The sequence below is a fragment of the Polyergus mexicanus genome, unplaced genomic scaffold (genome assembly GCF_030449975.1).
Source record: "Polyergus mexicanus isolate NDT 795.1 unplaced genomic scaffold, iyPolMexi1.0 SCAF_8, whole genome shotgun sequence".
NCBI lineage: Eukaryota > Metazoa > Arthropoda > Insecta > Hymenoptera > Formicidae > Polyergus > Polyergus mexicanus.
This window is the reverse complement of record NW_027223328.1, coordinates 3,623,039-3,638,893: the sequence shown is the minus strand read 5'-3', so window position 1 is coordinate 3,638,893 and position 15,855 is coordinate 3,623,039. Positions and strand designations below refer to the sequence as shown.

The 15,855-nt window shown below is 27.4% G+C and overlaps 2 protein-coding genes and 1 pseudogene across 3 annotated transcripts in view; 1 reads left to right on the top strand and 2 right to left on the bottom strand.

The window, feature by feature from the left end:
* Nucleotides 1-15,855, top strand: part of LOC138935415 (uncharacterized) — a 90,240-nt gene that overhangs the window by 34,613 nt on the left and 39,772 nt on the right. The gene's annotated exons all lie outside the window — the stretch shown is intronic.
* On the bottom strand, nucleotides 1,947-6,917 carry LOC138935538 (odorant receptor 4-like). The gene is made up of 7 exons (XM_070300190.1): nucleotides 6,828-6,917; nucleotides 5,197-5,463; nucleotides 4,523-5,003; nucleotides 4,178-4,277; nucleotides 3,495-3,614; nucleotides 3,262-3,417; nucleotides 1,947-2,136 (listed from the first exon to the last, which is right to left on the bottom strand). Exons 1-7 carry the CDS (start codon nucleotides 6,841-6,843, stop codon nucleotides 2,083-2,085), a joined length of 1,194 nt encoding a protein of 397 aa, XP_070156291.1. The 5' UTR covers nucleotides 6,844-6,917; the 3' UTR covers nucleotides 1,947-2,082.
* On the bottom strand, nucleotides 8,857-15,572 carry LOC138935417 (odorant receptor 4-like; annotated as a pseudogene).

Sequence of the window (15,855 nt, the reverse complement as noted above, 5' to 3'; positions counted from 1 at the left end):
AGGGGCATTTGCAGTTTAATAATAAAATAGTGATTGCCACGAAGAAAGAAAAGAAATCTAGAGGAGTTCACATAACACATATACACATGCATTATGTATCAGATGCATTTCAGAATATTGTTGATACGCATTCGTATCAAGAATAAAAAAGGAGAGTTCCCTTCAGAACATTGTAGATATGAAACGGAAAAAAAAGGAAATATAAATATTATCGGAGAATCGAATTTATTAATAAACGTTATACGCACGTGTCTACAGCAAAATTTGAGAGAGAATAAAATATCAAGAAAGAGAGAGAATAAATTAGTAAAAAAATATTTTTGTTGATATTATTATTCAGCACTTGAGAAAATTAGCTGAGTGGAGTGTTACAAATTGTTCCGATATATGTATTATAATATCAATATTAATGAAAAGTTGTTCTTTGATTTGTGTGGTCGTGAAAGATTATTTTATATTTGTGTGTTAGTGAAAAATAATTTCCTAAAAATGCTTCCTTGGGAGGCTGTCGCACAAAAATCTCTTATGCAAGAGAAGAGCAAAAAAGGTGAAAAGAAAATGAAATAAAAAGAAAATAGAACTTAATAAATTTCTTGAAAAAAACGATAAAAATAGAAAATAAAAATCTTTTTCTTCTATGAGAATAAAATAAACCTTTTTAGACTAAAATAGCACGTAATAGTAGAAAATGAATAAAAACGTGAAAAAAGTAACTGTTGTCAAAATGTCCCCCCCTAGCTTCAATACACTTTCGGCATCGAATAATGACCGATCTAATCGCTTTATGGATTTCCTCTTGATTCAACTCTAATCGATCTAACAATAAGTAACAAAAGCACTGTTTGAAACTGGTTATATCAAAATCTATGAAACGTATAACAATCATTTTGATCTCATTTAAAAGATAATTTAATTTTCTACAACTTTTGTTTCGGTACTTTTTGTTAAAAGACGCACATTTTCCATGATATTTGGAAAAATGTGTAAAATAATTACGATTTTAGAGATTTTCGAGCGATAACTTCTTAAGAAAGCATTTTTCGACCCATGTTTTTTTATAGGAAATTTTTTGTTCAGAATTTAATTTCCTATAAGATCTCAAAGTCTGGCTGGAACGTTCCGGATCACCCTGTATATATATATATATATATATATATATATTATTTTATATATGTTTACATTCTAAAATAAAAATTATGTTAGCAAAGTGAAAAATATAAACATTTTTTTAATTAAATATTTTTGAAATTATTTGTACATATTGTGTATCATATTTCTTATTTTTATTAGACTTCATATAAAATTATCTATAAATTGTAATGCATCATATATGTAACAGACAAAATGATAATTAATGACAAGAGCAACTGAACATGAAGAAGATACATTTATCAAAAATATCCGCATTTATTATTCATTATGGATCGTGTTTTACCAAATCAATCTTTTGATTGGTTGAAAATTCGTGTATTTTAAATACGAATCGGCATATCATAAATGTCTTATTTTGTGCGTAGATTATACATTTTATATAAAACAACAAGAAAAAACTCTGGGGATCTGGGGATCCAGGATATTAATTATGTTTGATGATATCTTGCATATCTTGCTATAAAAAGTTTTTTGAATAAAGTACATAATTCTTGTGATAACACATAATCTCGTAAATGTATCGATGAAATCCAGAAATGTAAACATTTTTTGTTTACTTCGGTTTTTAAGTCGAATGCCTGAACATTGAAGAGTTTGCAATTACACTGGAAATGATAAAAAGATCTGTAATTTTATTCCATCAATGTTAAATTTTTGATATAAGTAGCGATTTAATTTTTGAAATTAGTATCTTCAGGTGTTTCTAAGAAACGAAGAAAACAATCTTTTGCTTTTTTTATTTATCTTCTTAGATCTCTTTACATCGTCAGATATTAGGTAAATAAATAGCTCGTTATATTGCGCATACAGATGTGCATTTGTTTGGCAAAAATTGTTACAGGTGATATGTATAAACCTGTTTATTAAAAAACGAACTATAACCAATTATGCGCAATTATATAATTTGATATTATTTTAATATTATTATCTTTAGTCCTTCATTGTCAGCAACGCAGATAAATATCCCATCGATGTTTTTACTGTCTAAACAAAATAAAAATTAAACACATAAAATTTAGTTTTATTTTTAGAAACGAAAATAACAATGCGGATCATTTGATATATTCATGAATATTTTATGTATGTGTGAAATATACTGGTAATAAATCTGCTGTTTCTCCGTTCGATATTTTACGTTTTTTTTTGATATTTTAGGAAAATATTATAATTGTAGTTAATTTAGAATTAAAATTTGATTAGATGAGATTAGTTAAGTTATATTAAATTGAATTTAAAGTGGAAGTTTTTTAATATTTTATATGTGATAGATGGATTAATTTAGATTAGTTTAAACAGAGATATTAAAATATGAATTGTCGTATACTGTGACAAATTTAAACAATGAAATATTAAATTTATATAAAAAATTGTCATGAACGATAAATTATCTTACATAAGAAATTACTGGACAAAAGAGTGTCGGACAGGAAAATGACAAATGGTGAAGTATCTATAAATTAAATACAATATGATACACGCGCGGAATGTCTATCTCTGCATGTTTAAATATCAATATCTCTAAAACGAAGCGTTCGCAAACATACCTCCAAGATTTTTTCTCATCTTGATGAGAAATCGTTTGATATCTTTAACTCAAATTATAAGTTTAGTGATTTAAATCGAAAATATTTTGTATATATATTCAATATATAATGTTTAAAATATTTTAAAAATAATTGACCGAACTTTTGTAGGGAGTAGTGAGTAATTCCCCGCAAGGATCAAATGGCGGACGGTAGTGATTCAGAAAATAAAAAAAATTAAAGTTTGACATTAAAGATCGTGTATGCTGTAATAATATATTATTTTTTGAATAAAAAGGGGCTCCCCCGCCCCGAAAAAAATTCTCACCTAACCCACAACCATATTCTCAGTTTTAAAAGTAAAGTTGGGTTGAGTTAGGTTAGAATTTTTTCGAGATGGAGGTGCAGAGGGACGAGCCCCGTCCCTTTCCTAATGTTACTTTATAATACCTGAGAAAAAGCATTAAAACTATGAAACTTTAATTCTTGCGGGGAATTACTCAGAACACTTTCCCCTACAACATATGTAAGTGGCAATTAAATCGCTGAATTGATCTTTTATGTATATTTACTCATAGATACTTACTGTTCCGAACATTGCTATCGAAAAAGTTCCAAATTTTCCAGCCGTTAATCTAAGCGGGATTCTAGATCCGTATGCGATAAACATTAAGCTTTTCGCGTCTTTTGCTGATAGATTGTACCAGTTACATTCGTACACGCCATATGCTATACTGGTGCTCTGAAAATTATATTTTTGTTTAGTAGAAATTTCAAATTATTTATATAATTATTGTTAACATACAATAATTGTCTTACCTCTGTTAAAAGTCTTTCAGCCGAATAGCAATAAATATACAAGTGCGTCAGCACAAGAGTGATATAAAATGTAAGGAAAGCCACTTTGATAATGGATATGTCTAACTTGTTTGTTATTATCTGAAGATAATATATATTTTTCAGTTTAAGTGCATATAATAGCATAATTATACCGCAACATTAAAGTATTAAATATATTATAATGTAAAAAATTGATAACCTTTTATATATAAATCTTTTTCCAATCTCTTTATTACAATACGCGAATATTCAAATAAAATGAAGATATTTATTTGGAATAAGGCCTTTTCCAAAATTCTACATTTTCTCGCGGATTTTAAAATAAAAATCTTTGTCGCGACTCCAACTATGATAATCATTTGGGGAAGTCTGTCCTCCATCATTCTCACCCCTAAAAAAAATCGAGAAACCCCAAAAATTACCAAAGCAAAGCGAGGCCCGTTTTACAATTTTTGTATGTATGAAAAAGTGCGTGGATGCAGTGGATTCCGCCTCCTCCCTCCACCCCGGGGATCTATTTCCGAAAAATATAATTTGACACCTAAACCTATTTCTGATTTAAAACTAAAATCATATTTGTCAAAATCCAGAGAAAAGGCCTTATTCCAAATAATTACCAGAATGAACATAAAACGTACTTTTCTATAAGTCGTCTAACTTACTGTGTAAACTTGAAAAGTTTCAAAACACAATTGAAAAGTAGCAGCCAGCATATGTACAAATAGCACTGCGCTATAACAATCGTCGATTGTCTTGGCAAATCTTAAAGAAATGTTTTATTTCTTATACATTGTCGATTCCTTCTATTAAAATTTTAATGTATATATATTTAATTATAATTTTAAATAAAATTTAATTTTTTAATGTTTTTTATTCTTACATCTGTTAGCCAAAGATACATAAAAATATATTAGAAGTTCTTAAAAAAGTTTTTAACAAAAAGATATTCGTTTGTGAGATATCACATGATATCAATATAACTGCTTATGAAGAGTCCTTTAGCATACCTAATGAGATGTTGGTGTCGTATAGCAATTGCAGTTAGACCTTCCTTAAATTTCGAAGACGATATAGATCTATTGGCTAATTCACCAACGAGATTGTTAAGTGTCATTCGTAAGTTTATCAGCTGCGCGCATACGTGCAGCAAGAGTATGGAGATGAAGCAATCGACGGTACAATTGATAATGGCCGAATATACTCCGCCGGAAAGTTGAATGAAAAAAGTGATTTCATAGTTTGGGCTTTCGTGAATGTTGTATGGATATGAGAAACGATATACGAGATTACGTTGCGGCAGATGCATATTTCGATAGAACTTGATGAGATTGAAAGATACGTAAAACGTTACTGTACATGTAGCAGCCACGCAGCATTTAAAAGATAAACCTCTGCCACGTCTCGCAATGTTCAACATTGTATTTCGTTCGCAAGTATTCCCCGAACATCTCCAATCGGTCACGACCGATGTCATCAGTGTGCGAAGCGCTTCCATCGGATTAAACGTGACGTATATCAGTACAAGTAGAAATTCATCACAGCAAATCATACGATAAATTTATATAAAAAGGTCTGTTTTTTGTACAATACAATAACAGTCTTAAACTTGAAGAAGTACACATCCTTGAATTGTGATAAATATTAACCACAACACACGTATCGTCGTAAAACAATTACTTACTTTCACCATGGTACCACGTAGCAACTAACTTGCACAATGCCATCAAGCTAAAGTTGGCGGAAGCTACGTACTCCACCATCCGATCCACGTTACCCCAAGCACGAAACATATTCGTCAATTGCGGCACGATTACGTAGAGACTCAAAATACAGGTAACGATCATAAATCTTAGATTCGGTCGAAAAATATTCAAAGGGACTTGCGGATCGGGCCATACGCCTAACAGCCGCAAACATTGATGGCTCAGAGTAAACGCGTAACTTAAATCTAAGAAATTCAAATTTTATAAATAATCTTATCACTAAATGTTAATTCCGATAAAATGTATCTTTTTTCTAAAATGTTATTTTCAAATATTGTATTTTCTTTTCTTATATATATTAATTATTTATTAATGAATTTATGAGTTGTTTATTATTTTTTATTCAATTTCACGTATCATGAAATCGTAGAAGTGACACTAAACTTTTCTTGTATTTGCACGCTTTAGTAATATAAAACATTATAAAAATGACAACTAATATTAGTCTTATACTCGGTAATAAATAATAATATAGACAAATAATAAATAAAAAGAAAGATTTAATATGATTTTGTTAGAAAAAGATTTTATATGTTTAACAATAATTTATTCGTGCTTTAAAATACACTGTTTCTACATGTACAGTTTATGTCTACGGTTTATGCTCTTGTCATTTAAAAAGGATAGATCTTTTTTCGCAAGAGACACATTTCTGCACGATTTTACATTATCGTCCTAACAAAAAGTCGATGTTTCACAATTCTGCTTTATTTTCTTAGAAAATAAACTTTTCCGCAACTTTGCTTATACGAGAGGAAACAAAAAATGAATCGTGCACAAATCAGTTATTTGATTTGTGCAACTTTGCAATTAAAAAACATGTTCAATCTACGCGTAGGAAGCAAACATTTTTTGCTAACGTACAAAGTTTAATATCAACTCTGACAAACTTTCATGGAACGTGAAGTTTTAGAAGTGATCTATAGACGACTATAATAAACCATAAATGTTCTTGCGAACATTTGTAACGAATAGTTAATTGTAAGAGCAAAATGTTTCCTTCTTTATTTAATAAATAAACTTTAATTGTGTAATTATTATTATATATTATTTGCTCTCACATCTTCGTTAGTTAATAAACGTTTAATAAAGAACATTTTAAGTAAGAAATCAGATACAGTCACTTCAGGCAAAAAAAAAATTTTTTACGTAAAAATATATATAAGCGCACATGTAAAATAAAAATAAAATATTTCAAATTTAATCAGCAACAATATAACATTAAAAAAATATGAAGGACAACATATATTTTCCGATATATATCCTGTAAAAAAAACATACAATATATCACATAAAGTAAATTAGTTTGTAATTTGTATATCTTTCATAAACACGCGTGGATAGTAGCTTAATGATAATTAATCTTTATTGCAATTTTTTTTACGAAAGTTTAAATATACTGCACCCACATATATACACACATTATCAAAATATGTGATTTTATACTCTACTTATTATTATTTATATTATTACGTAACTATTTTAAAACGATTATGTTTTTAATTGAAAATATGCGATTTTTTCGCTATTTTTTGGAAACATATGCTACCTTTATCGGCATTCATTGATGTTCACAGAGCGAAAATTATAGTTAGACTGAATCGCTCTTCGCGAATGTACTAAATCACTATAATTTCGCGCTTGCCCAGTACATGGAGGGTAAACCGCAATACCATCTGTGAATATCTCTTTAAACCCTTTGAAATAATTGATAATGATACGAATAACACATAATTACAGCTGAATCAAATGAGTATATACTTTTTGACTATAAGTTAGTTACTTGCTCAATGAGTTCTCGCAAAGTTCATAAAAATATATACACACGCTTAGCGTGTGTTGGATGCATTCTTAACAAGAATGAAAAAGGGAGATATTTCTTCAGAATATTGTGTATATAAAACGAAAAATAAAAGAATGCAAATATTTTGTTAAAGAAGAAAACGGAATACAGTCAAAGTTGATCTGTGTATGATGTAGATATAGACGTTTCTATATAGTGTTTTTTTTTTTTTTTTTCATTTTTAAATGAAGTTGTGTTAGTATAATATAAAATATAAACTTTTTTGAATTATATATTTTTTAAATCTATTTTGTAATGTGTGTCATATTGTGTATATAATGTGTATTATATTTTTAACGATAAAAATGAAGAATAAGTTAGCATATACAAAATATATTATTAAGTGACAGCTGATAAAACTTAACAATAGATACGTAAGGCATTATGATTAATTTTTTGAATTATATCTACATTTGCTTTAAGATTTAATAATGAGGTAAACGTTAAATGGACACTTTAATGGTACCCTTATGTGAATATTAACGGACTACATTCATACAAATTACTGCTTTTCAAAAACACTTTGCGTTATTTCTAATATAAATATTCATCATTGTAATCGTTATTGCAATTTATTAATTGTTAATTTTGTATTAACAATTTATAAATAACAATTTGCAGAAAAATAATATCAGAATGTTTTGGGTTTTTATCGAATATTAAAATTATATTACATTTATAGTCTTTTTTTTTTTATATAGTGTAATAATATTTTTTTATATAAAGATATGTATATAGAAAATCTGAGACCAACTAAGGCTTACAATTAATCTTAAAAAGTCTCTGACGAACTTGTGTTATACATTTATCTCGATTAATTGTAAGCTTATTGAAATAGATATAAAAGAATACAATATTTTCTCTAATTCTTGAAAAAATTTATCTTTATAACTTTTCATATTATTTGATGTAAATTATTTTAAATTGTTTTACCAAATGTAATGTTTTATTTTTATATTATTTATGTGTATTTGAAATGAATTGGAACAATATATACAAAGTTATTGGAAATCATTCAACAGTTTAAAATACGTAAATATTTTATTTACTTTTCAAATTCTAAAGCCAATTTTCTCGAGAGAACAAGATCTGGAAAAAAATTTTATTTCTTATCATTTCGATTTGTTTTATATCAATGTTGTATAATCATCCTTTATTATAGGTTGACTACAATCCAATTCTACCGAAACATTTTATATTTCTATAATCGGCGCATTGACGATGATTCTATTTTTATATTAGTGACATCTATAATTTATATACATTATTTTAATCACTTCTGATTATATTTTATATTATCTCAACATATTAAGTTAAATTATATAACATAAAATTAAATATATATTAAATAGATTATAAATGATACAAAAGGAGAGAATAGACAGAAATATTTATTAAAGTATACTATTGTATCTGATAAGAATTATTCTCTTATTCACAAAAGATAAAGTACGTGCATTATACAGTAATATAATAAAATAAATTATTGATCGAATCTTATGCTATAAAAGTTTAGTTTAATATAATTATTATTTTAATTTATTTTAATTAAGACAGAATAGGAAGAACATGTATCGCAACAATATATTCAGCATATATACCATACATATATAAAACTAGTCATTTAATTACTAGAAAAGAAGCAGTAGACAGTTATAAACACTCTGAGTTTTATTTTATAATACTTTATAATATTTTCTACATATATATATATATATATATATATACACACACACAGAAATATTATCTTCTCTCTATTTTCCATTATAGTTTCTCTAATCTCTTATTGTCAGCAACATAGAGAGGTATCCCATTGCCGTTTTTACCATCTAAACAGAGTAAAAATAAAAACTAAGAATATATTTAAATGTTGTTTTATTTTTATCATGAATAATGATTATATATAATATAATTACACATGCGTATGTAAAATGTAATATGCAAAATGTTTCACAATTATACAATACTTGTCTTTTTAATAGTATATTATGAAGATTAATTAGAATAAAAAATTCTATTGCTCGGACATGAAGTAAATTTGGAAGAAAAAAGATTCATCTTTGTTTTCATTGAAAGGTTCCATATGGCACGTAATGTAACAGCAATATTATTTTTCCATAACAATATTACAATGAGATATAGCATGAATTTTTCTGGAATATTACAAAAATATGACAGTAATATTAAAATGTCCGCCAAGATAAATCGCAATAATATAATGGTGACATATCACAATTGTATTATTGTCATTGTTACGTTTAGACTCGTAGAAAATTGAGTCGGGAAGGAACGCAACTTATATATTTACCTTGAAATATACTCTATCTTTCTATTGCGAGACAAGTGTTTCCGAGTCTTACTCTATCAGTAGGTCGTTCGTTCGGCGGTCCCTTTTCGGTAAGGGAACTAAATCCCTGTTACGCAGGACGGGATCTTGTCTCGTTACGATCTCGGAGTACGGGAAGAAAAACGGGTTAATAAGCTACACGGATTTAAAGTTAAATCTTACGTTTATTCAGAAAAGAAAAAAAAAAGAAAATTTTTAAAGGGATGGAATCAAATATTGATACATTTAAAATTCAATATTGTACTTATAAACGAATATTTTTAAAATCTAATATGTATACGTGTGCGTGAGAATGAGAGATGTTTCTTCGCGGGTGATACATTGGTACGGAGGACATCAACTGGAATGAAAAGGGGAAAGACTAAATAAGACTTAAAAAAAAAATAGGCAAAGGAAACAGCACGGTGATAAAGTGCAAAATTTTGTTTATTTAAACTTTACAGAAAGACTTGGGGAAGATTAAGATTTAAATTCCGGCTGGAAATTTACAATAAATAGTTTATAGAAGTGCGAATAGAAAGATGAGGATAGAAAAATTATTAATTCGCGAACGCTCGAGCCAGAAGTTTCCGGATAGCCTGGTTTTTCTATTTCTGATGTGTTTCGCTCAAGATTTTGACACACTTTATTGTTGTTGTTTCCATCAGGAAACACACGCAGGAATTAATAATGTATTAACGGCTGGTTAGAGGAGAAACAGTTTGATAATCATGTATGAAAAGAGAAAAAAAAAATAAAAGAAATTAAAGATTTTAATATAGAGGTTTTAATGATGGAAGTTACTCATTTAGAGGTGCAGAACGTTCAATATTATGTTCAAGAAAAGAGGAATTAGATCATTTTAATATTTTTATATTACAAATATATTACAGTTGTATTATTGTGTAATTGCTCGAGAAATTGTCGTCACATAAAATATTACGTTAATATAATAAAGATTATAATATTGCAATGGTAATCTTTATTATATTAACATAATATTTTGAATAATGATATTTGGAGGAACTATACAATAAGACAACCATTCACGATGGCAGTTTTTTCTTTACAATCTCATAGAGACAATTACGAATTATCAATAAATATTGTAATTCATGTATTAGAAAATTTTCATATTATATATTTATATATTATAGCAATTATATTATTATATATTATGGCAATAAATAATTTACTCGAAACTTACTCTAATTTATATGAAAAAAAAAATAATATGTCTCTATTAAAAATAGAGTTAGCCGAACAAGGAAATCTTTGACGGCATGTCCAAAATTAATCAATCAAATCAAATTTATCTTAATAGTTTTTTATCAGAAAGTATAAACATTAACTTTACGCACGTATTATAAATAAAATAATGCTACTACTACGTCAACGTCACTTTATAGATTACGTGGTTGCATGAACGCATCTATTTATTTATTAAATTAATATTAAGTCTCTTATTTTATCTAGACTTATCTAATCTAAACTACAACATATCCAAAGCTCATCAAAATCAAAAGCTTGGAATATTATAATCTTTATTACACTTCCATACCTTCCCTTGTTAGTATTATTATTATTATTATTATATTAATTCATTATTTTCCTTTATTGCAGATTTAATTACTTTTTTAATAAGCTAATTTAAATAAATTATAATTAAACCGTTATTTTTATTTAAGAAAAGAATTGAGTAATTTACGTGCATATTTATAATATACAATTAAAATGTATTATATTCGTAATCATTTTATTAGTTGTACTTAATATTCGTCAATATCAGCCAAGTAGGAAAAATCGATATTACATAAACAATTGAAATCCATATCAAATGACAGATTTTAATATGTGTGTGTAAGTTACAAGCTTGAGCGCAGGCTAATTATATGCTATATTAATAAGTCAAGTTCAATTGCTTATAATTCAAGAATATACTGTGTTATCGGCATTGTCGGCATTATTAAAATTTTTCATTCTAATTAATTTATAGAATTGAAGTATTGTATATGTAGTTTCAAGATATATTTTATATACATATAATGCAATACTTTATAATTAAACAACAATATTTAATTAATAATATAATAAAGAAACGATTATTTTTACGAGCATTACACATTACACGCAAAAAAAAAAAAATATAAATTTTGAAGAATAAGTCTCTCACTGCTCCGAACAACTCCATCGAAAAATTTCCGAATTTTCCAGCTGTTAATTTAAGCGGTATCGAAGATCCATTTGCAATAATCATTAGGTTCTTCGCATCTTTGGCCGGTATATTATACCACTTGGATTCATACACGCTATACGCCACATTAGTGCTCTGAAAATAACGCTTTTTATTTTACGCAAATTACTAACTTACACTCTAACAATCGTTTTACCTCTGTTAAGAGTCTTTCAGCTGAGTAGCAATAAATGTACAAATGCGTCAACACAACAATAATATAAGTCGAGCGAAAAGCCATTTTGAAAGCGGATACATCTAACTTGTCTGTTATTATCTGAAGATATGTTTCACTCAGCACAAATGCATATATCAATATAATTATTGTGTCGTAATATTCAAATTAAATGTATTATAATGTGAAAAGAGTTAACTTTATTATATACGTATGTATATATATATATATATGTATTATTTTTATATACACAAATAGAATAATCTTTCTATTACAATATTTGCGAATATTGAAGTATAATGAAAATATACTTATATAGTTATTCTTATACTTTTAAGCATATTTATAAGTCAATCTACTTACCGTGTAAACTTGAAAAGCTTGAAAACATAATTGAAAAGTAGCGGTTAGCATGTGCACAAATAATACTGCGCTATAACAGTTGTTGATCATCTTTACATTCCTTGAAAAATTATTTACATTATTCACTCGTTACAGATTTATCGACTTGTTATTGTTATAATTCCAATGTATTAAGGGAGTAACGGCATTTGAAAATGAGTAAACTATCAAAATCTGTTTTATTAATGTTTTTAAAGGTAAAAGAAAAATAATCAGATTAAAAGGTAATTTGCCGTAAATATTTTCGAATATATAAAATAATTTTTGTAACATATAAATTTATACCTAATTGTGTTTAAAAAGAATATTGAAATAGTAATGAAAATAGCATCAAAATTTTTGAAACGCTTTCCTGTAAAATCGTATTTTTCCACATTAAAATACATTTGTTTCTGGAAAATATACTAATGCAATTGTTAAACATTTTATTAATTCAAAAATAAATAAACTATGATCAAATCGTTTAGTTTAACAAAATTAAATATAATTTTATTAAAAGTTGCGAGTTAATGAATTGCCAAAAGAATGATTTTATTTTAATTATATAACCAGACATATGAGAAAAAAAAGTAAAAAAAAAAGAGTTGGACGAACCTACTCTCCTAAATTGAATCAATGAAAATTTTATTGATTAAAGCAGTAACAAGATTTCGCTGAAGATTAGTGATTATTTTATTGATTCTCAGTGAAAATACTCACACTTTGCTTCTCCGTTTTATGAGTTTCACTGATCATAGCAGTACGATTTCACTGAAAAATCAGCCACTACTACTAACCCGCTTTTTTTCATTATCAATTCACTATTTGTAATGCTATACTAAAACCCCACTGCTTATCAATGATAACATGCTGATTCTATTTAAGAGAACAATCTTAAGAAAAAAGAATATAAAGATAGATGATTGTATTTTATTAAATAATTACGCAACTGTATTTCCTTAATCTTAAAAAAAAAAAAAAAAAAATTTATTTTTAATTTTTAATAAAGTGATCTGATTTTATATCTTTTATAGTTTATATTTAAATCTGAAAATTTAAAATATTTTTAACGTTTAGAGAGAAGCCTGTTATATATATATAAAAAAGAGTAATCTTCCTATATATATGTTTATTAGATATATAGATATAAATATATATTGCATAGGTATAAATTGCATATATATATTTCTTCTGATATGACAGTTACGAGAGAAATGTGTATTACACTGTATTTTTAAATATTTTATAAAATTCTTTGACAAATACTTTAAGACATACCTGATAAGATGTTTGTGTCGTACGGCGATCGCGGCTAAGCTTTCTTTAAGTTTCGGGTAGGATTTAGATTTATTAGACAGTTCATCGACCAAATTGTTGAGTGCCATTCGTAGATTTATTAATTGCGCGCATATATGCAGCAAGATCATCGAGATGAAGCTGTCGACGGTACAGTTGATTAGTGCCGTGCATATTCCGCCAAAAAGTTGGATGACGAATGTGATTTCGTAATTCGGACTCTTCTGAGCGTTGTAAGGATAAACGAAATGATAAACGAAGCTCCGTTGAGATTGATGAATATTTTGATAAAGCTTCAGAAGATTAAGACATATGTAAAAGGAGACTGTGATCGTCGCGAGTGCGTAACATGTAAAAATAAGCTCCTGCCGCGTCTCGCGAACCTCAGCATCGTATTTCGTTCGCACTTGTTCGTCGAATTTATCCAATCGGTTATCACTGACATCATTAATGTTCGAAGTGCTTTTAAATTAAACACATAGATTGATATGTTAAATATATATAAATTAATATATATTACATATATAAATTGTCAAAAAGCGTGATATATATGTACACAAATCATTTTTATATACAAAATAATAAACCTAAATATTATACAATGATAGTCTTAGATGTAAATTAAAAAAAAAAAAAAAAATTTAACATTTGTCTTATTTATTTTACGATAAAATAAATTTGTCAACAAATAAGTTTATTGTTGCAAAATAATTGCTTACTTTCACTGTGATACCAAGTAGCGAATAACTTGCTCAATGCCATCAAACTAAAATTGGCGGCAGCTATATCTTCCACCATGCGAGCCACATTACCCCAAACACGAATCATATTTATTAACTGCGGTATTACCACGTAAAAACTCAAGATACACGTAACGATTATGAATGTTATGCTTGGCCGACGAAAGTTGCTTAAAGGAACACGTGGATCGGGCCATACGCCTAACAGCCGCAAACATTGACAACTCAAGGTAAACGCGTAACTCAAATCTAATAGAAAAATTTAAATTTTATAAATAATATTATCGCTCTTAATTCGGATAAAAAAAATCTTCTTTCTTTTCAAAATCTTTCTTTCCTCTGAAATGTTATTTTCAAACATTTTTCTTTTTTTATATAGATATTAATAATTTATTAATGAGTTTATAAGCCGCTTGATATCTTTTCATTCGCGTTTCATGATAGTCGTAAGAGTGACAGTAAACTTTTTTTGTATCTTGCTCACTTTTTGTAAAACACTTTTTTCTGCTTTATCACCCTGACGTAAAAAAAAAAAAAAAAAAAAAAACACGTTGTTCTATTTTAAATTCATCTGCAACTTTTTTATGTGAGAGGAGAAAAACAACGATTCGTGTACAGCCCAGTCATTTGATTTATACACTAGGCAACTTTACAACTGAAAAACATGTTCAATATACGCGTAAAAAGCAAACATTTTTTGCTAACACGTATGAAGTTTAATATCCACTCTGACAAACTTTCATGGAACATAAAGTTTTAGAAGTGATCTATAGACGACTATAATAGACTATAACTCTTGCGAGCGTTTGTAAGAGCGAAATTTTTTCTTTATTTAATAAATAATCTTCATTATATGTAATTATTATTATATATTATTTGCTCCCACATTATCGTTTAATAAATAACATATTAAGTAACAAATCAGATATAGTTATTTTAGTCGAAGAAAATTTTTTCGTTAGATTAACAAAATATGTAAGCACATAAAGTAAATTAGTTTGTAATTTGTATACTTTTCATAAACACACGTAGATATTTTCTTTATAGAAGTTTAATTACTGCATACACATTATTAAAAACATGTGATTTTATACTTTACTTATTATTATTTATTATTTCGTAACTATTTTACGTAAAACGATTATGTTTTTAGTAGAAAATATGCGACTTCTTTGCCATTTTTTGAAAACATATTCTACCTTTATTGACATTCATTGATGTTCACAGAGCGAAAATTATAGTTAGACTGAATCGTTCTTCGCGAATATACTAAATCGCCGTAATTTCGCGCTTGCTCAGTACACACACATATGGAAGATAAACCGCTACCATCTGTGAGTATCTCTTTAAACCCTTTGAAATAATCGATAATCATACGAATGACACATAATTACAGCTGAATCAGATGAGTATGCAGTGTGCACGTTTTGACTATAAGTTAATTACTTGCTCGATGAGTTCATAAACATAGATGTATACACGTACAGCGTGTATTAGATGCATTCATAAGAAAAATGAAAAAAGGAGGTACTTCTTCAAAATATTGTGGATAAAACGAAAAATGAAAGAATGCAAACATTTTA